Source organism: Mobula hypostoma, chromosome 9, assembly GCF_963921235.1.
Source record: "Mobula hypostoma chromosome 9, sMobHyp1.1, whole genome shotgun sequence".
Lineage (NCBI taxonomy): Eukaryota > Metazoa > Chordata > Chondrichthyes > Myliobatiformes > Myliobatidae > Mobula > Mobula hypostoma.
The window spans coordinates 122232160-122254481 of NC_086105.1; the positions used below are offsets into that span (position 1 = coordinate 122232160).

The 22322-nt window shown below is 41.6% G+C and overlaps 1 protein-coding gene across 1 annotated transcript in view; it reads right to left on the minus strand.

Annotated features, from left to right (window-relative positions):
- iqck (IQ motif containing K) overlaps nucleotides 1-22322 on the minus strand; it is a 103551-nt gene that overhangs the window by 56619 nt on the left and 24610 nt on the right. Inside the window, exons 2-3 of the mRNA XM_063059033.1 lie at nucleotides 16201-16328; nucleotides 5964-6108 (exon numbers count right to left, since the gene is read on the minus strand). Coding sequence (XP_062915103.1) covers nucleotides 5964-6108; nucleotides 16201-16328 — 273 coding nt within the window. The remainder of the gene's footprint in view (nucleotides 1-5963; nucleotides 6109-16200; nucleotides 16329-22322) is intronic.

Here is a 22322-nt window from a genome sequence, read left to right on the forward strand (position 1 = left end):
TAATGTCAGTATTTTGACATCATAGTAGGGATGGGGCTTTGCTAGATTTAATCCTAGGGAATAAATCAGAGCAAGTGGATGAAATATCAGTGGGTGAACACTTTGTATATAGTGATCATAACTCGATTTATTTCAGAGTAGCTGTGGAAATGGATAAGGATAATTCAGAAAGTGAGTACCTAAATGCTTGAATTGCAGGACTGACCTGACAAGCATTAACCAGAAGTAGTACTTGCAAGTAAATCTACTTTCAGAAAATGGGAGTCCTTTAGAAGTGACATAGGAAGTATTCATGGCCTAAGTGTTCTCACGGGGGTGAAGGGTAAGAACAACGTGTCCAGGGAACGTGGATGTCACATGCACACATTCATTATTTTATTTTATTTAGAGATACAACCGGACTAAAGATCTGCACCACCCAGAAACCCACCTACTTAACATTAGCCTAATCACAGGACAATTTCCAATAACTTGTTAATATACTATCTGATACAACTTTGGGCTATGGGTGGAAACTGGAGCGCTTGGAGGAAACCCACACAGTCACAAGAAGAAGGTGCACAGTCCTTACAGATGGCACCTGAACTGATCTCTGAGTTCAGGAATGCCCCAAGCTGTAATACTGTGGCATAGCCACTATGCTAGTGTAGCACCCTAATTTATTTATTTATTTATTCAGAGATAGAGTACAGTAACAGGCCCTTCCAGCCCAATGAGTCCACGCCTCCCAGATATAGCCATGTGACTAATTAACCTACTAGCCCATATGCCTTTGGACTGTGGGAGGAAATCAGAGCACCCGGAGGAAACCGACGTGGTCGTGGGGAGAACGTACAAACTTCTTTCAGACAGTGGCAGGAATTGAATCTAGGTTGCTGGCACTATAAAGCATTATGTTAACTGCTATGCTGCAGTGCCAACACAGGATAAAGCAAAAGAGCAAGGAGGACTTTGTTGTACCAACTTTATACAAGGGGTGATTGATAAGTTTGTGGCCTAAGGTAGAAGGATTTTAGAAAACCTAGCACATTTATTTTTCAAATTAGTCCCCTCCTACATTTACACACTTAGTCCAGCGGTCGTGAAGCATACGGATCCCCTCTTTGTAGAAGTTGACATCTTGGACCTCCAGAAAGTGGTCCACAGCAGGGGTGATTGATAAGTTTGTGGCCTAAGCTAGAAGGAGATGAGTTATACAGCTCTCATCACGTGCACGTGCAGTTCAACTCTTTGAGTGATTATGCAGAAAGTTTGAAGTTATTAACTCATCTAAATATTAAAGAGAAGTAGAAGGAGTAAAAAATAAGTTACCATAAACAGTCTAACAGGAGGGGGTCATCACTTCCCTAGTTATAGGATGATTCATTATGGAGCCTAATGGCTGAGGGTAAAAATGACCTCATGTAGCACTCTTTGTAGCAGCACAGTTGTCTTAGTCTATTAATAAAAGTGCTCCTCTGTTCAGCCAAGGTAGCATGCAGGGGGTGAGAAACATTGTCCAGAATTTCCTGGATTTTCCGTAAGGCCCTTTGTTCCACCACAGCCTCCACTATGTCCAGTTTGACTCCTGTAACAGAGCCAGTCTTTCTAATCAGATTATTGAGCCCGTTGGCATCACCCATATTGATGCCATTGCCCCAGCACACAACCGCATAGAAGATTGTACTGGCGACAACAGACTGGTAGAACATATTGTATGAAGGAGAAGCCTGCATACTCCAAAGGACCTCATTCCCCTCAGGAAGTCGAGGCAACTCTGGCCCTTCTTGTACATAGCCTCTGTATTGGTGCTCCACTCAAATCTGTCATCCAGATGCACCCCCAGGTACCTCTAGGTCCTTACCACATCCACGTTCTCACCATCAATAGTAACAGGGAGCAATGCAGGCTTAGCCTTCCTAAAGTCCATCACCACCTCCTATGTCTTTCTAATGTTGAGCTGCAGATGATTCAGCTTGCACCATCTGACAAAGTCCTCCACCAGGGCCCTGTATTCATCCTCCGTCCTTCCTTTGTGCACCCAACTATTGCTGAGTCATCAGAATTTCTGCAGATGACATGAATCAGTGTTGTATCTAAACTTCAAGTCATACTGGGTAAATAGGAAGGGAGGTAATACCCTGTGGGGCCCCAGTGCTGCTTATTGCCATGTCTGACACACAGCTCTGAAGCTGCACAAACTGACAGTCAGCTATGGCCCAATTCTGGTAAATGGGACTAACATAGATACATAGATGGGTAAGCAGTTTCTAACATCTATTATGAACATGCTATCAATAGCACAGACATGGTGAGCTGAAAGGTCTGTTTCTGTGTTATATAACTATAGCTCAAAGGGGCTATGGTAGACTTACACATTTTATATGCCAAGATTGTGAATTTCAGTAACCTATTCAATATGATGACATCATGTTCAAGGTAGATGATATAAATTGTTGAAATGTTGAACTACCATGAATGCACAGAATATCTAAGAGCTTGCTTGCTCCTGAACAAAAGAAAATTTTCAATCTTTTTGATTAATTGTTGGGGAATTCCAAATGCAAAGAGTAAAGAAAGGAAACTTTGAGTAGACATAGACCACTGGGCAAAAAGCTTTGTTTATTTTAACTCAGTTCAGTAATGAGTTTCTTATTTTGGAGATACTTAGAAGGTAAATGGTGAAATTTGTCATCATTTCAAATCTAGTCCTTTGTTCAGATACTTATTTTGGAAATACTTATGAACATCTTTTCTAAAAGCGTTTGAATGTGTCAATAATAAACTACAAAAGTGAAGAATAATTTTCTTCCTGTTTCATAATGTTGACAATACAATGGATTCAGGTTAGTTGGGACACATCAAACCAGTACATTTCAGTCCAATTAAGCAGCTCCCCCAATTAGCCGAATTTCATGGAAGTAGTTAAAAAGGTATAAAAAAAAAGATAAACTACCATTTAACTGAGTAACAAATTATGTATTTAAATGAAGTAAAGAACAAATTAGAACACTATCAATACTATCAAATTAGTACTATAAAACTGTATTAGTTCCCTATAGTTATTGACAGAGGAATTATTGCTGCCATGTTCTTTTGATTGACTATAAATGAATAAAATCAACATAGATACCTAGTAACACATTCAAAATGCTGGAGGAACTCAACAGGCCAAGCAGCATCTATGGATAAAAAGTACAGCCAACGTTTTGCGGTGAATCCCTTTCAACAGAACTGCAGAAATAAAGCTGAGAAGTAGATTTAAAAGGCGGGGGGAGAGAAGAAAGAACCACCAGGTGATTGGTGAAACCAGGAGGGGGACAGATGAAGTAAAGAACTGGGAAGTTGATTGGTGAAAGAGACAGAAGGCCATGAAAGAAAAAAAAAACAGGGAAGGAGCACCAGAGGGAAGTGATAGGCAGGCAAGGAGACGATGTGAGAGAGGGAAAAGGGGATGGGAAATGGGGAAGTGGGGTTGGGGTTGGGGGGCATTATCAGCAGTTTGAGAAATCGATGTTCATGCCATCAGGTTGGAGGCTACCCAATGGAATATAAGGTGCTGTTCCTCCAACCTAAGTGTGGTCTCATCACGACAGTGGAGGAGGCCATGGATGGACATATCGGAATGGGAATGGGAAGTAAAATTAAAATGGGAGACCACTGGGAGATTTTGCATGTTCTGATAGACGGAGCCTAGATGCTCAGCGAAGCAGTCTCCAATTCTACGTCGGATCTCACTGATATACAGGAGGCCATACCGAGAGCACCGAACACAGTAAATGACCCCAACAGACTCACAGGTGAAGTGTTACCTCACCTGGAAGGACTGCTTAGGGCCCTGGATGCTGGTGAGGGAGGAGGTGTAGCGATAGATACCTAGTGTTGATAATGCACTGCCTTCATACAACTTTTGACAATTGTATCCTCCAAATCTTCACTTTCATTGTACCATTCAAAATAATTGTCAATACCTTCAATTTCTTCGTAGTTCCTAACATGAAATAGTGAAATAATTTCATTTTCACTCCTGGCTGGTTCTGGCATCTCCAAGCCTGACTACTTGGAACTCCAGTGAGCAAAACACTTCTGAAATGTCTTACTGCTTATTTCTCGCCACCTATCAGTGACAAAAATCGTGCATTTTTAACACAAGTACACGTAACTGATGCTATTTAAAAACTGTTTGCTCTAAGCATGGTGCAGTGCCTGTCACGCAAGTCCATGTGCCTATCACTAGTTAGAAATTGTTCAACAACAGTCTCCAGTCCCAATTAAGCTGCAGAGTGTCCCAAATAAGTGAAAGGAATCCCAGCTATTTTCTTGATTAGTTTTTGTTCTTTAAGAGATATTTCAAATAAGCAGTTACCCCGATTAACCTATGGCTCAATGAAGTGGAATCATTGTACTTAGATAATTTTTCCCATTATTAACTAAATGTTAAAGGGAAGCTTCCATTATACATGTTGACATTAAACAGTGTGATAGAGAAGAACATAATGGACAAGAACTCTACTTCATGTGAAATAATATTAAAAATTAAATTTGCTACTGATCTAAATGTCAGAAACAGAATCAAAATATCTAGATCATACAGTGGAAAGATTATTAGCTAAAGTATTCTTCCCAAACTCTTCAAAAAATGTTTCTACATATTTGAGGTCAGGAAGAAAAGAGTATCCTAGACTTCTTGACAGAAAGGCCATAGTCAGTTCATGTTGGCAGAAACATCTCATGCTGAGCACCAACACTCCCCAGGGTTGTGTGCTTAGCCTGCGGATGCATGACGACACTGCTAGATACAGTTCAAACAGAATCCTCAAGTTTGCTTGATGACACAACAGTGTCATCAACAACGATGATGAGACAGCATACAGACAGGAAGTAGAATAGTGCGAACACAACCACTTGAGTCTCAACGTGGATAAGGCCAAATGCATGATTATGGACTTTAGGAAGTTGCAGGCTGACCACTCCTCACTGCACATAATGGACAATCTCACTTGGTCCCTTAATATCATCTCTTTGGTCAAGAAAGCACAGCAGGGTGTCTTCTGAGGCAAGTGAGGATCCCTGCACCCACCATCCCCACCCAATATTCTAACCAATTTTTACAGCCGCACCGTTGAGAATGTCCTGACCAGCTACATCACTGCCTGGTACAAGAATTGTAAGGCATCTGAACACAAGTCCCTACAAAGGATTGCATGATCTGCTGAGAGGATTAGTGGGGACTTTCTTCCATCTAGCAGAGATATTTATCAGGAGAGATGTGTACGCATGCTGTTAGCATTGTTAATGATCCCTCGCGTCCGTCCAACAATCTCTTTAGCCCCCTACCATCAGGCAGGAAGTACCAGAGTATTATGACAAAAACTATTAGGTTGGGGAACATCTTCTTCCCTTAGGCCAAAAGACTACTGAACTTCCTGCCTCCACCCAAGTTTCATCATGAATGAAGTGCCAGTAACATTATACTGTTTACTTTTTAACTTGTGTTGTTAATGCTCCTTATTATTTGTTAATTTACTCATGGTAATATTACTTTATGTATTATGTGTGTGAGTTTAATGTACTGTGTTGTGCACCTTGATCCGGAAGTATATTGCTTAGTCTGGCGGTATACATGTGTATAGTTGAATGGCATTAAACTGAACTTGAACTTAGTTTGGAAACTCACCAAGGCATAAACAAAGTGGAGATTCCACACTTTTTTCTTCATAATTAAGTGTAATGATTGTAGCTTCAGAAAATCTATCATATACTCGACAAACTATAGTCAGTAGGAATTTTTGAAGGTTGGGTCAAAAAAGGAAATCAGTATAATTTCAGAACAATAATTTCTCTAAAATAACTAAAGGCCTGAATTATCAAAATTAGAAAACTATAAATAGCTTGGACTATTAAATCATTTTGCCTTGTTTAAAAGAACAAAGAGCTGGAGACTGTATATATATATACCCAAGTACATAAACAGATTCACTTACATGTTCTTGGATCAGGTGGTGAAGGAGGTGGAGGAGGGGATGGACTTAAAGGGAGTGGAGGTTTCTGAACAACTGCATGACCCAAAAGTGCTGGATGAGAATATTCAGGATTGAAGTGTTCTAACAACGAAGTATCCACTGAAACCTAGAGAGAGAGAATAACATTCATCGCTTGATTAATGAATATACAATACAAGGATGAAGAACAGATGGGACATGTGAAAAGAGACAAGAAGAAGGTATACACATATGTCTTGTTACATACACCTGTTAGGGTGCATTCTCCAGATACCTTATAAAGTAACCGTAGCCTTCAGCCAGGAGTAGATGTCATCAGGTAGTTCCCAAACTTCACCGAGTGTTTCAACCCTTAACCACGACACTCTCCAGTTGGTGGGCCAGCAGTGGTGGCCAAATCACTGCCCATCTGCTCCTGGCTTCCAGCTTCCCTCCTCTCACCTACTCCAAATCCAACAAGAGGTTCGTTCTGCGTCCTCCCCCATCTTACGAGCTGCTTGCTTTTTGCTCCTTTCGTCCAGGCCCAGAGCATGACATTAAGGCCTGCACTAAGGGCTGATACTTCAAGGCCTTTCTCTCATGGGCCTCTACCCATCCCTCCTCCCGCGGCACAGTCAGCTCAACCATATTTATTTTCCTGTCTTAAGTTGACCACAGTACAATGTCTGGGCGTAGGGTTGTGTGCACCACATCCGGGAACTGCAGCCTCCTTCCCACATTGACCCTCATCTCCCAGGACTTGGCTGTTAGCAGCAGACTGGGCTTTGGTTGTTTAGTTACAAAAGGCCTGGCTGCCTCTTTGATGAAGGTGATGGCCTTCCTCAAATCTGTGTCAGCTGCCCTCTTCTTGCATCTCTCTCGCTCTAGTGCGTCAGCAAGAGTCAGAAGCACCTTATCATGGCACCACCTATACCATCCTTGAGTTAGAGCTGTTTTACACCCAGACAGTATATGAGCCAGTGCCCCCTTCTGACCACAGAGCTTACAGTTCGGGTCCTCTCTCATCCCCCATGCGTACAGATGTAATGGCGAAGGAAGGGTGTCATATACGGATCGCAAGAGGAAGGAATACGGAAGGGCTCCAGTCTCCATAACTCTGCCCATGAGATCTTGTGCTTGGGCAGATCCCATTTTGTCCAGGCACCCTGAAACCCTTGTTCCACGGCCTTTGACATCCGCTTCTCTCCCTCACGGATCTGTACTTCTACCTGTACCATGTCTTGCCTCTTCCTTATGCTTGCGTTTCCCCACTGCTGGAAGTGAACTGAGCCGAGGCCTTGCCGCCCAACGCAGGGATTGCCAATGATATCTCGCAGCTTCAGAGAATACACTGCCTGCTCCACAGCTGTGTTGGCTGCCCACTTGCACCCAGATCTGGCTGTAACGCCTGCTTGCTTTACCAAGACGTCACTGGAATCTCTCAAGCTTAATAAGGCTCTGCATTTTGCCACCTTGAATTCCTCCACAACAGATGACAGGGGAAGCTGCAGTTGCCCAGATCGAATATAAAGGCCCACTGAAGAGAAGTTTGGGGGAACTCCCAACCATCTCCGCAGGTGCTTGTTGGTTTTCCTCTCAATGCCCTCTACGGCAGTCATGGAGAACTCATAAAGTGTGAAGAGCCAGAGAAACCTGGGCAGAATGCCATGTTGGTACAGCCAGGTCTTGAATTTACCAGGAAGTTCGGATGTGTCGATCCTCTTCAGCCATTCCTCTGTCTGCTTCACAGCATTGGTGACATTGGCCCCATCTGTCAGTGACATATTAAACCACTTCCCCAAGCATTTTATTGGGTTATCTTCGATGGAAGGGATGACCTTACCCTGAACTTAGAGGCTAAACTTGCTAGTAACTTTGCCCTTTCTGATCACCATACATCTGGACTTCTTGGCCTTGAGGGACGTCCTCACCCAAGTGGCTACATTGTCCAGGGTTTCCAATACCCATCTTGCTTGGACATGTGACACAGTTGTTATAGTGATGTCGTCCTTGAACCCTCGTAGAACCGGATGAACAATGCCCGCCTCCAGCATCGGCCGCAGGTTACATCTTCTGCTGCTGATAATAGGAGGTTCATTCCCATAATAAATAGGCGTTGGGGAGATGGTGCACCCTGTTGGAATCCCCTTCTGGAGGTCCTGCCAACTAGTTGTGAAATGGGCTGATGTAAATCTGAGTTTGAATCCTCGTAGGTAGCTGATGATTATGTCTCGAATAGCCACTGGGATGTAGTAGTGGTCAAGTCCTTCTAGGATGAGATCATGTGGAATAGACCCGTAGGCGTTTGCGAGGTCTAACCAGACAACTGTTAGGTCTCCCTTTTCCTGCTTGGCCTCACGGATCAAATGGCTAATCATTGAGGTGTGTTCCAGACACCCCGAAAAGCCTGGAATACCGCCTTTCTGGATGGATGTGCTGATATAGCGGTTCTGCGTCAGCCTTGCGAGCACAGGAAAGAAAATCTTACATTCCACATCCAGGAGAGAAATTGTCCTAAACTGGGCAATTGTGGAAGAATCCTCTTCCTTTGGAATAAAGCATCCTTCTGCCAATTTCCAACTTGATGGATAAGTACCTTTGGCCCAGATCTTTCCCATGACCTTCCACAGCCTCCGAAGAAGTTTTGAGCATTTCTTATACACCTTATAAGGTATGCCGCTTGGGCCTGGGGCAGCTGATGCTTTAGCTTTCCGGATGATGTCCTGGATTTCCTGCCATGTAGGCTCCTTCACATTCAGCTCAATTGATGGTTTTACCGGTCTACGCACAGCCCGATTGGTTCCTAGTCCCTGACACCTCCATGGGTCGCTGTGTGCCTCCCGCAGGAACTCCTCTACCTCTGGCTTCGAGCTGGATAGTATACCAGATTTTTGTTGGCCGAGAAGAGTCCTGGTGAAGCTGAATGGATCTCTCACAAACTGCGCTCGACTTTTCTCTTTCTTCCTTCTTTGCTGTCGTAGATGTTCCACCCTCCAGAGTTTGCACAGCTTTTCCCGCAGCATACTGGTTAAGTTCTTGATACTTTCTTTTTCGGCCGGTGAGTTGGTTTTAAACCTCTTGTTGAGCGCCTTTAATTCGTCTCTCAAGCAACGAACCTCCTTTTCCCTCCTATTCGGTTGCCGTGATAACTTGTGTTGGCTTCTCCACTCTTTTGGGCCAAATCATTCCTTAGCTAGATTGTACACTATGGCTGTGAGTGAGTCGATCTTTCTGTGTACTGGATCTGCTAAGGCAACTTCCAGGATGCCATCTAGATCATCACTGAACTGCATCCAGGTGACATTGTCTGACGATCTAGGCCATTTGATCCTATCTTTCCTTGACGAATGGATTGGAGTAGCCGAAGAGGAACCCACTTGGTCTGTTGTTCGGTGCTGAGGCGACTCAGGTGCGGAGAGATCTTCAGCTCTGTGGGGTGCTTCCTGGCTGGAATTCTCCTTTGTCTCACCAGACATTAAGTGCATGCGCTGCACTTGGGTCACCTTTGATCCGCATCTAGACTTGCTCTGGTGTATCTTGAGCCCTCTGATGTTTTTGCAGACTTTCCAGCAATGACATCTTACCGTGAATTCCTCTCCAGTCAGTGTTGTTTGCTTTAGCTTCCTCGTAGTCGTGTTTCCTGTCCTGGCCATTGCCAGTATGACTGTCCCGTTGAGTCTCCCATCCTCCCCCCACCCCTCTCTCAGAAGACTCTGAGGGTATTGCTCTTCGTCTTCAATCATAGCTTGACTGGTGCCCTCTCGCAAGTGCTGCCCACCAGGTTGCTAGCCTTGTGAGCCCATGCCGGTTTTTCCTGGAGGTCAGCTGTCTCTCCAGCGTCACTGACCTTCCTTGGTTGCCATCCAGTCTTTCCTGGAAACCACTGGTACAAACCAGAGATTATTTGTTACATACACTTGTTAGGGTGCATTCTCCAGATACTTTATAAGGTAACCGTAGCCTTCAGCCCAAGAGAATGCACACCAAAAAACTCCAGATGCTGGAAATTAGATTTTATTATGAGAGAGGAATGCTACTGCCTGGAGTAAAGACGTCAACATGACAGACAGAAAACTAGGTTAAATGAGAATATGCAGAAAACAAGGTTTCTAAGGTAGAAAGTTACATTAAAGTTCTCTAAAATCAATGGTTATGGTCTACTTTGGGGTGCCATACTTTTGAAAGTTCATCTGGCATCAGAGGTCCCTCAGAATGATACTTCAGTCAATAGACTCCACCAATGTTGTGTAAAATGGGATTAAGCAGAAAGAAATGGGAGTTTAAAAAAAATTCAAAGGAACTGAAAATTTTGAAAATGTATAAAGCAATATTTCTACTTGTGGGATGGTAAGAAGACATCAATTCAGCTAATTACCAACAAGATTTCACAATCTCCATCAGCGCAGGTTCACCACAAGTCTGTTTGCTTTGCCCCCAGATCTACTCGTTTTATTTTTATGACTGAGACAAAGCATAGGTCCAATGCCATACTTAAGTTTGCTACACAACTGTCATTGGATGAATCAAAGGTGGTGACGAATCAGTATATAGCAGGGAGACTGAAAATCCGGCTGGATGGTGCCACAACAATCTCTCACCCAATGTCAACAAAACCAAAGGGCTGATTATTGACTAAAGGAGGAGGAAACAACCTCCTCACTGCTACCATCAGGAATAGTTATTAACCCTCAACCATCAGGCTCTTTGAACCAACTTCACTCACCCCAACAGTAAACTGTTCCCAGAACCTATAGACTCACTTTCAAGGACTCTTCATCTCATGTTCTCAATATTTATTACTTATTTATTATTGTCATTGTGTTTGTTTTTTTTTGGATTTGCACAGTTTGTTGCCTTTTGCACCTTGATTGTTGTCCATCTTGTTATGTGCTGTTTATTGTTGATTCTATTGCGTTATTTTGTATTTACTATGAATGCCCACAAGGAAATGAATCTCAGGGTAGTACATGGTGACATATATGTACTTAGATAATAAATTTACTTTGAACTTTGTCTAGGTATCAGAATTTCTGTCCCACTCTACCCTAATTCCCTTCAAAGATTTAAGAAATTCTTGAATGTTCATATGTTAATGACTAACTGTAAGCCAGATTCTCACAACACTTAGCAAAAAAGGCTTCATCAGCTTCAATCCAATATTTTGGTATATACTACTTAATCTTATAACAAAGTTACAGTATCTTGCTCTGGATGGCTAGAAACATTCTGCTTCCTACATAATCAGCCCCATCCTTTCACAATTCTAACTTTTTCTACAAATAACCAAGGAATCTCAGATTTGAGAAAGAAATGCCCCAATTCCTTTCAGGCTTACACATAGTACCCCAGCGAATCACTGCTGAATTGTCAACATGCTTCCTTATTTTACGGAGCCCAATAATGCACTAAGTAGCGACAGCAGTACACGCGGCCTCTCCGGTGAATGATATCTGTAATCTGTTAAGTAGGGGACCGTGCACAATTCTGATTTGATGGAGACGGATGTGAGAGTTTGGAAGAACATCTGGAAAACTTCTGAAATGCCCACTTCGCTGCCACTGCTACTGTGTGGTAACCAGAATCTCCGGAGCAGAAGGCCCCGAATCCTCGGCTTTGCTTGTTTCAGCAGCCGGGGCTAGGTCGAAGGCGCTCGGCAGAGGGTGGCGCTCAGGAGGCTGTATCGGAGGGTCTGGTCGGAGGCTCGAAGTTTTCAGCCGGACGGACTCAGTGTCGGCTGTGGTCGGCTGCTTCCAAGGCATTGGCAAGTTGACGGTGCCTGGAGGTTTATGGCAGAGAGTTTCTCCCTTTTGCTGCCTGCTATCAGGGACTCGGGAGTCGATCGACTCAGGGACTTTGAGACTTTTTTTTTACCATGCCCATGGTTTGTTCTTCATCAAATTATGGTATTGTTTTGCACTGCTGTAACTATATGTTATAATTATGTGGCTCTGTCAGTGTTAGTCTTTGTGTTGTCCTGTTTTCTGTGATATCACTCCGGAGAAACATTGTATCATTTCTTAATGCATGTATGCATTTCTAAGTGACAATAAAAGAGGACTGAGTGTTTTCATAATCTAAGTAATCTAAATTATAAATTAATGATTTTTACATTTACGTCAATCTCTTAAATTTAAATGTAATATATCATTTTATTCCATATAACAATTAACCCAAGATTTAAGGATCAGAAATACCTGTAATTTGCTTTTTTTGAAATGGTTTTTTATGGCTGTGATATATTACTGCTTCAGTTGCAGTTACACATATCACTTCAAAAATCAGTAGTGATAAATCATGAAAATGTATTTTTCAACATTCATTTAGATCAACAATATAACCCTTGTCAAGCGATCATTTTATAAAATGGCAAAATGATGGAGGGGAGCAAACCAAAAAATTTACATACATCCAAAGGTGTCAAATCATACTGCTATTCTTATGCAAACTCTGCATCTGGTAGAAGAGGTGGATTCGTTGTTTCTTTGGGTCTTCTGGCAAATAAATATAGGCCATCCCCAGGTTACAACTAATTTATGACCACCCCCTACATATGAACAAATAATATTAAATTCAAATGTTCAACATACATACATTTGCCCCCATTATGACACGACCAGATTCCTTTCTCTACAATTTTAATTGTCAATATTTCTTATCAGTCTTATGTACCATTGATCACAAGTTTGTGAAAGTATCATATCAAATGACGTGTATTTTCTGACTTACAGACATTTTATATATAGGAAATGCATTTCTTAACTGGGAATGCCCTGTAAGTGTTAATAACTGTTTGAAATATAACTTCATTTGAATTCAGCCTATGCAAGAGATGAATAACTGAAAGTTGCACTAATCTCAAGCTTGATCATTGTAGCCTAAAGTTATTCGGGTCACATATTCCAAACTGATAGTGGGATAGACAACAAAGGAGCAACACTATACTTCTATTACTCCAGTAATTACGAGAAAAACACAAGTTCATTGCTAGAAATAAAGACTAAGAAGAAGATATTTTATTCTGTTTATTTGTACTGTTAGAAGGTGGCAAGTTCCAGACATCAAGAAGGAATCATAAATTAATAGTGCTTGCGTTTGTTGTACGAGATTTAAGTGTTTGGTGTAACATTTTACACAAGTACTAATAGATTATTTTGTATAACTCAGCAACAAATGCAATTTGTATTTTAATATTTCTTAGAAAATACCTGAACTTGGATAAACTGAAGAGATTCTACAAATGCTGGAAATTTGGAGCAACACCAAAAAATGCAAGGAGAACTCAGCAGGTCACGTAGCATCTATGGAAGGGAATAAACAATAAGCATTTCGGGCAAAGACACTTCATCAGGACTGGAAAGGATGGAGAAGAAGGCAAAATAAGAAGGTGGGGAGGTGAGGGAGCACGAGCTGGCAGGTGATAGGTGAAGCCAGGTGAGGGGGAATGTGAATGGGTGGGGAATGAGGAACTTGGGAGGTGATAGGTGGAAAAGGTAAAGGGCTGAAGAAAAGTGAATCTGATAGGAGAAGAGAGTGGACTATGAGGGAAAGGGAAGGAGGAATAGAGGTGATGTGCTGGTGAGGAGAAGGGGTAAGAGGGGAGACAGTGGCTGACGGAAAAAGAGAGAATGGGGAGGGGGAAAAGTTATCAGATGTTAGAGAAGTCAATGTTCAAGTCACCAGGTTGCAGGCTATCCAGACAGAATATGAGGTATTGCTCCTCCGACCTGAAAGTGCCTCATCATAGTAGTAGACGAGGCCATGGACCGACATGTTGGAATGAGAAATAGAATTAAAATGTGTGGTCACTGGAAATCACAACTGTTGTGTCAGATGGAACTGAGGTTCTTGACGAAGTGGTGCCCCAATCTACGTTGGGACTCTCCAATGTAGAGGAGACCACACTGGGAGCACCAGATACAATAGATGACCCCAACAGAATGTCAGCTGAAGTGTTGCCTCACCTGGAAGGTCTGTTTGGGGCCCTGAATGGTGGAGAGAGAGGAGGTTAAAGGGTATGTATAGCACTTGTATAAACATGAAAAGAGTTTTACCTGACTGATATACCAATTCTACATGAAAGCAAAACAGGCAATTAAATGTCTGGAACTTGAATCTTTCGGCATACCTTGGAACTCCATGAGTTCTCCCAAATTATTAAAGGTGCTGCTGAATTGAAGACTGTTTGCCACTAGAATCCTCAGTCTAAATAATCTTGAGTCAATGAAATGCAAAAGTCTCTCAGAATAATTATTTACACTTTGAACAATAACTATATCCATGAGCTGCTGCTTTAGTATTTTGCACTTCACAAAATTTAATTAATTATGACAAGGGCTAAATTACAGCTATATGCAGGCTGCTGAAGCGATAAGCATTAACCACACTCAGAATTCTGTTATTTAGTAATTCCAAAAGATCTCGAAATGAAAATAAATTTGGTTGTACTTCAGCAGCTTCACTGTCAGGACCAGATAGGTGCTTTCGAGCATCCTCATCGATTAGGGGTAACAGTGATTGATTTGATTATTCTACAGCTGACAGACACAGCACCAAACTAACACTAGTAAAGTTAGGTGAAGCAGAACCATATTTGAGATTATGCTCATTGCTCACTGCTCATGTAATAACTTCCGCAGCTACTCATTGGTTCAAGCAATCAATGTGACAGAAAAATGTAATTGCAGGGCTGCATGAAGAAATGGAAGCATAATGACAGGTGACATCAGAATGGCTTCAACAAATTTATCTTAGTTATAAAAAAATATAAACGGAGAGACTAATGATAAAGTAGCTGGCATGCATCATCAATTAACTTAACAGTTACTATCGAAGAAGCAGTACTGCATTGTAGCACAAAATCACACTTGATTTAAGTGGTTAGCAGGAGAAACTGTTTCATAGTTTGAACAAACATAAGTCACTGTTGAAAATGCCATATAAATTTAAATAAGAGTATCAGAAAGCTCAATGTTTTTCATTCCTATTACTAGAAAATCCTACGAGCAGAAACCATTGACATTTAGCAGTGAAGTTAATACACATCCCAAAAATCCACATATGTACTATGAAATGCAAGGTCTATGACTTGCACCTAATTCCTTTACAAGAACACAGGCTTAATTCACTGTGTTCCATCCTTCAATCCAAGCACCAGGTAATCTATTTTCAACTTCAAAAGTATTCAATGCCTGTTCACCTGCACCAAAGGCCTGTTTTCAGTGGATGCCTATTAACTGACATAGAAATTGTTTTATTTCTGCTACCTAATGCTTGATTCTGCTGGAACTTCTAGACAAATATTTTTAATATTCTCCCTAGAAAAATACCAGAAGGTCAAGTTAATCATACACAATTTATGAGAATTGCTAAATAGTTCATCAGATTGAGTTTAATTTATTGTCATGTACAGTACTGTGCAAAAGTCTTAGGCACATATATATAGCTAGGATACCTAAGATTTTGTACTTAGTCAATGTGGAATTGAGAGTAAGTTTGTAAATCTGGCGGGAGCAAAGGATGTTGGGAATGGTGAGAGTGGAGCGCTGCAGGAGGGGTGTGGGACAGGTGGCAGAGAAGGAGCACCAGGGTTGGGGGTGGCGTGGATGTAGACACACCCAGCTCTGAGATACCAGGTAAGGCCATTTGACTCCAAACAATTGGTTTATAGATCATTAGAGAAGGTCTCTCTGGTGCTTCCCGCTCACTCCCCTCTCCCTTCCCCTTTTCCTAATCATGATTCCCCTCTGCCTGCACCTTCTTATTCTCAGTTCATAATACAGACCCATATCAGAATCAGGTTTATCATCACTCACATATATCACGAAAGTTGGTTTTTTTTGTGTGGCAACAGTACAGTGCAATACATAAAATTACTTCAGTACTGTGCAAAAGTCTAAGGTACCTTAGCTATATATGTGTATCTAAAACTTTGGCACAGAACTGCACACAAGCATGCAGTGAGGTTCTTTGCTTATGTGAAGCTCAGAGACTAGACAGTTTATATACACAAATAAATACAGTGAAGAGTGCAAGTAATAGGATAGAAGCATATTTGAGATTATGCTCTTTGCTTACTGTTCATGTAATAACTTCCATGTAAGAACACATAAAAGCTTTAACTTGTGTTATTGAAGTTAAAGTTCACACAATTTTATGTACTGCACAGTGTCTTTTTTATTACAACCTTTGATATCCCGAGAAATAAATTTGAAGTTTATTAAAATCTTTGGTAAATAAATACCTTTGCTACCATATGACCATAAAAGACAGGGGAATGTTTGCTGGCATCGTACTGAGAAATTTCTGTAGACACAGAGGCTGCATCCAATTTTGGATCCTCAAATATGCGAGAACTGTTTGCTTCAAATTCTGTAAAATGTAGAGAAAAGGGACATTCATTAGCATAACACATCTCCTGGAGATTTTAAAAGATGTATGGACAAATAATTTCAAACAATTTAATTATTTAGTTTAATTATTGCAAACTGCACAAATGTATTTTGTCCAATCTTTTTTTCCATTATTGCCTATCCTGAATCATTCTCAAAGCTTGTGATGAGTCACTTTTTTCAATTGCAATAGTTAAAGTGATGAAATTTCTCCCATAACGCTGTCCAGGATTTTGAGCCAGGAAATAATAAAAGAACAACAGAATATTTCTAAGTCAGGATAAAGAAGTACCTGGAGGGAAATTTGCTGGCGGTAGCATCGCAATGTACGCTCTGCCCTTCCAAGTGTTTAACAGATGTTGTGGAAACTTGTCAAACTATGGCAATGCATTTGTAAACAACTAAAGTGGAATACAGAATCCCCATTAGATACAGCAAATAGCATATTGACTTTCATACCAAGAGAATTTGATTACAGAGCAAAGATATCCCACTAAAATTCTACAAGGATTTGATGAGCTTACACTTGGAATGTTGCCTGCAGTTTTAAGTTCCTTTTCTAAGAAGGAATATACTTGCCACAAAGAAAGCACGCAAAGTCTCATTATATTGATGGCAGGGCCACCATCCAAGAAGAGATCACATTGACTAGGTTTCTATTCATGAAAATTTATAAGAGTGAGGATAACTAATTGAAACTTACTAAATTCTGATGGTAGCATAGGAGCTTGCAGATGTTGGAATATGGAGCTCAGCAAGTCCAGCAACATCTGTGGGTCCTGAAATGGTGACAATTTCTTTCCTCCCACTGATGCTGCTGACCCACCAAATTCTGATAGCTAAAAGGCTAGATACACAAGAAGAATGTTACCCCTCACTGGGGTGTATAGAATAAGACATTATGCTCTCACAATTTGAATCAAGGCACTTAGATTGATAATGAGCTATAGTTTCTTCCTTCAGACAGTGGCGAAGCTGGGGAATTTGTACTGGAGTGGCTGTCAATGAGTATTTTTAAGGCAGCAAATAAATTTCTATACTGTATGTGAAAGTTATAAAGGATACTTTGATAAAGAGACAGGGAGACTATAGTAGAAAATCTAGTATTTAGATGATCATCCATTATTATATTGAAAGGCAGACCATGCTCAAAGTGCTGAATTTTTCTTCCCTAATGCTAACTTAATATGTATTAATCAAGTCACCTGCTATGCCCTGAACACCATCTAAGCTTCTTGAGTGATGTGGCATTCTGACACTGCAGAATTTTGCCTTGAAAATTGTGGAAAGACTGTACAGGTTGTGGAGCAAGAGAAAGGGACCAGGAATCACTCACCATACAAAACTCAGCTTCAGACGAGGTTTTGTTCTAGTATATAAATAGTGGGTCCAGTTAAATTTCTGGTCAATAGTGACTTCCAAGAATTTATGGCTCACAATTGGATGATGATAATGCCATTGAATCTCAGTGGGAGGCTATCAGAAATCCTGTTGTGGGAGATGACAGTTTTTAGGTTTGAATGATGTTTGTCATTTTTCAGCCTGCCTACACAGACTACTTCATTACTTGAAAACTGTTAAATGGAACTAAATGTCATCCTTCTGATTCTTTCATTGGAATCACTGGCTGAAAAACCTAGAAGTCCCTACCAAAAGCTATAGTGAAAGCAATTTCATTAAACTATCTGCAACATTGAAAAGAGAGTAACTCATTTCAATTCTCCTATGGGTAATAAATGCAGGATTTGTACTAGTGCCAGCAATACCTGCATTTTTTAAAATTTCATAAATCTCTAAACTAAGACATTTTCTGGTTTACATGTTTTGATCCAATGAGAATCCTACTGATTAGCAGCAAACCATTCTATGTCCAGACTAATAATGCATGTGAAATTGTGCATTTTGCCAATTTATAATTATTTGGGTAAGGGATTATGTGTTTTGTAACACTAATGCAACCCTTAGGTTATCCATCTGAAGGGACACTGAACGAAACAAAAGCAGTGTCCAAGGTCATACAGTTGGCAGCATTAAAAAAATACATTATTAAATACCCTATCCCATCAATTCCACCAAGAGAAACTGACTTTAACATCTTCCTATCTCATCTGAGATCACTGGATAACAAAAATAGGAAACATTCATCAAGTAATAATTATGTTATTTAATTGCTTACATTTAAATCATAGGATTCCCTTGAGATTAATAGATTACAATCTATCTCACCTCCTAAAGAACGTATCAAACTTCCTGTCAATATAATTTAACAATAATCTTAATTCTTAAAATTTAATAATGCTGAATGGTGCTCCTGACTAAGACCATAAGATATATGAGCAGAATTAGGCCGTTTGGCCCATAGAGTCTGAAGAGATAATGGATGCATTGGTCATGATCTTTCAAGAATCACTTGATTCTGGCATGGTCCCGGAGGACTGGAAGAATGCAAATGCCATTCCACTCTTTAAGAAGGGAGGAAGACAAAAGAAAGCGAGGAAATTATAGGCCAATTAGCCTAACCTTAGTGGTTGGGAAAGTGTTAGAATTTATTATTAGGGATGAGGTTTCGAGGTACTTGGAGACTAATGATAAAGTAAGTCAAAGTCAGCATGGTTTCTGTAAAGGGAAATCTTGCCTGACAAATCTGTTAGAGATCTTTGAGGAAGTAGCAAGCAGGGTTGACAAAGGAGAGGGAGTGGATGTCATTTACTTGGATTTTCAGAAGGCATTTGATAAGGTGCCACACATGAGGCTGCTTAAGATAAAATCCTATGGCATTTCAGGGAAGATTAGATTAGATTAGATTATGAGGACACACAGTTCTCTTTTATTGTCATTTAGTAATGCATGCATTAAGAAATGATACGATATTCCTCCAGTGTGATATCACAGAAACACAGGACAGACCAAGACTGAAAAACTAACAAAAACGACTTAATTATAACATATAGTTACAACAGTGCAACAATACCATAACTTGATGAAGAACAGACCATGGCACAGTAAAAAAGTTCGAAGTCTCTCGGAAGTCTCACATCTCACACAGACGGGAGAAGAAAGAAAACTCTCCCTGCCATGCCTGACCACTGTCCGACTCTGAGTCATCCGAAAACTTTACTTTATACTTCATTGTCGCCAAACAAGTGGTACTAGAATGTACAATCATGACAGCAATATTTGATTCTGCGCTTCCCACTCCCTGGATTACAAATACTAAATATTAAAAATAGTAAAAATTAGTAAATATTAAAAGCTTAAATTATAAATCATAAATAGAAAATAGAAAAATGGAAAGTAAGGTATTGCAAAACAACCGAGAGGCAGGTCTGGATATTTGGAGGGTATGGCCCAGATCCGGGTCAGGATCCGTTCAGCAGTCTTATCACGGTTGGAAAGAAGCTGTTCCCAAATCTGGCCGTACGAGTCTTCAAGCTCCTGAGCCTTCTCCCAGAGGGAAGAGGGACGAAAAGTGTGTTGGCTGGCTGTGTCGTGTCCTTGATTATCCTGGCAGCACTGCTCCGACAGCATGCGGTGTAAAGTGAGTCCACAGACGGAAGATTGGTTTGTGTGATGTACTGCACCGTGTTCACGATCTTCCGCGGCTTCTTTCGGTCTTGGACAGGACAACTTCCATACCAGGTTGTGATGCACCCTAGAAGAATGCTTTCTACGGTACATCTATAAAAAATAGTGAGGGTTTTAGGGGACAGGCCAAATTTCTTTAGTTTCCTCAGGAAGTAAAGGCGTTGTTGGGCCTTCTTGGCAGTGAACTCTGCTTGGTTGGACCAAGTCAGGTCATTTGTGATATTGACCTTGAGGAACTTAAAGCTTTTGATCTGTTCCACTTGCGCACCACCGATGTAAATTGGGTCGTGCAGTCCGTTACTCCTTCTGAAGTCAACAACCAATTCCTTTGTCTTGCTGACGTTGAGGGATAAGTTATTGTCTTTGCACCATGCCACCAGGTTCTTAATTTCCTCTCTGTACTTAAACTCATTATTACCCGAGATACGGCCTACAATTGTTGTGTCATCAGCAAACTTACATATTGAGTTTGATGGAAGCTTGGCTACACAATCATGGGTGTACAGTGAGTAGAGCAGGGGGCTGAGTACACAGCCTTATGGGGCACCAGTGCTCAGAGTGATTGTAGAGGAGAGCTTGTCCCCTATTTTTACAGCCTGGGTCCTGTCTGGGAGGAAGTTGAAGATCCAGCTGCAGATCTGAGTGTTAAGGGCTGTAGTCAATGAAAAGGAACATTACGTATGCGTCTTTATTCTCCAGATGTTCTAAGGAGGAATGTAGGGCCAGAGAGATGGCATCTGCCGTTGACCTGTTGCTCCGGTAGGCGAATTGCAAAGCGTCGAGGTTGACCGGTAGGTTGTGGTTGATGTGTGCCATAACCAATCTCTCAAAGCACTTCATAGCAATTGATGTCAGAGCCACAGGACGATAGTCATTCAGGCATGCCACCTTGCTCTTCTTCAGCACTGAGATTATTGTTGCCTTCTTAATACACGAGGGGATCTTAGACTGAAGCAAGGAGCAGTTGAAGATGTCAGCAAACACTCCAGCTAGCTCGCTTGCACAGGCCCAGAGAACCCGTCCTGGGATGCCATCTGGGCCCGTCGCATTCCTTGGATTTATCTTCAGGAAGGCCCTTCTAACGCCCTCCTCGGTGACGATGAATCTCGATGCCACCAGGTCCGGTTCATCCGGAGGGAGCGGGACATTCCTCTGCTGTTCGAATCTTGCGTAGAATACGTTAAGTTTTTCAGGAAGAGAAGCGCCACAGTTATTGATATTCCCAGCCTTTTCTTTGCGCCCAGTGATCTCATTTAGACCCTGCCATAGTCTACTGGCATCCCTTTGGTTAGCCTGGGCTTCCAACTTGGCTCGATATTGCCTCTTGGCGCCCTTAATGGCTTTCCGGAGTTCATGCCTGGATTCCGTGTAGCGACTGGTATCCCCAGACCTAAAAGCTGCAGCTCTAGCCTTTAAAAGGGACTTGACCTCATAATTCATCCAAGGTTTCCGGTTAGGGAATAGCCAGATCGTCTGGCGAGACACACAGTCCTCCGTGCTCTGATCAGCCCTCCAACACCGAGTACCAAGCACCATCTCTATCCGAACGCTTCGACCTTAGCCTCGGTCGCCAGCAGCAGGCAAAGCCGGGGATTTTGGGGCCTTCCCTCTGGAGATTCTCGATCGCACAGTAGCAGTGGCAGCGAAACAGGCATTTCAGAAATTTCTCCAGCTGTTCCTCTGTGCTCCTCACGCCTGTCTTCATCAAATCAGAATTTGTCCACGGGCCCTATTTAACAGATACGATATCATTTCACCGGAGAGTTGCACGCGCTGCATCGCGCTGCCATCTTCTCCTCCCACCAGGCATGGATGCGGAATGGCAGGAGACAACGAGTGAGAATAAAAGAGGAGTTTTCTGGTTGGCTGCCAGTGACTAGTGCTGTTCCTCAGGTGTCAGTATTGGGAACACTGCTTTTCACATTGTTTGTCAATGATTTAGATAATAGAATTGATGACTTTGTGGCAAAGTTTGTGGATGATACAAGGAAAGTGGAGGGATAGGTAGTGCTGAAGAAACAATACGATTGCAACAGGACTTATTGGAAGAATGGGCAAAAAAGTGGCAGATGGAATACAGTGTTGGGAAATGTATGATAATGCATTTTGGTAAAAGGAACAATAATGCGGACTATTATCTAAATGGGGTTAAGAATCAAACATCTGAGGTGCAGAGGGACTTAGTGGTCCTTGTGCAGGTCTCCCAGAAGGTTAATTGACAGGTTGAGTATGTGGTAAAGAAGGCAAATGCAATGTTCTCATTTATTTCAAGGGGAATAGATTATAAAAGCAAGGAGATAATGTTGAGGCTTTACAAGACACTAGTCTGGCCACACTTAAAGTATTGTCAACAGTTTTGGGCACCATATCTCAGAAAGTATGTGTTGTC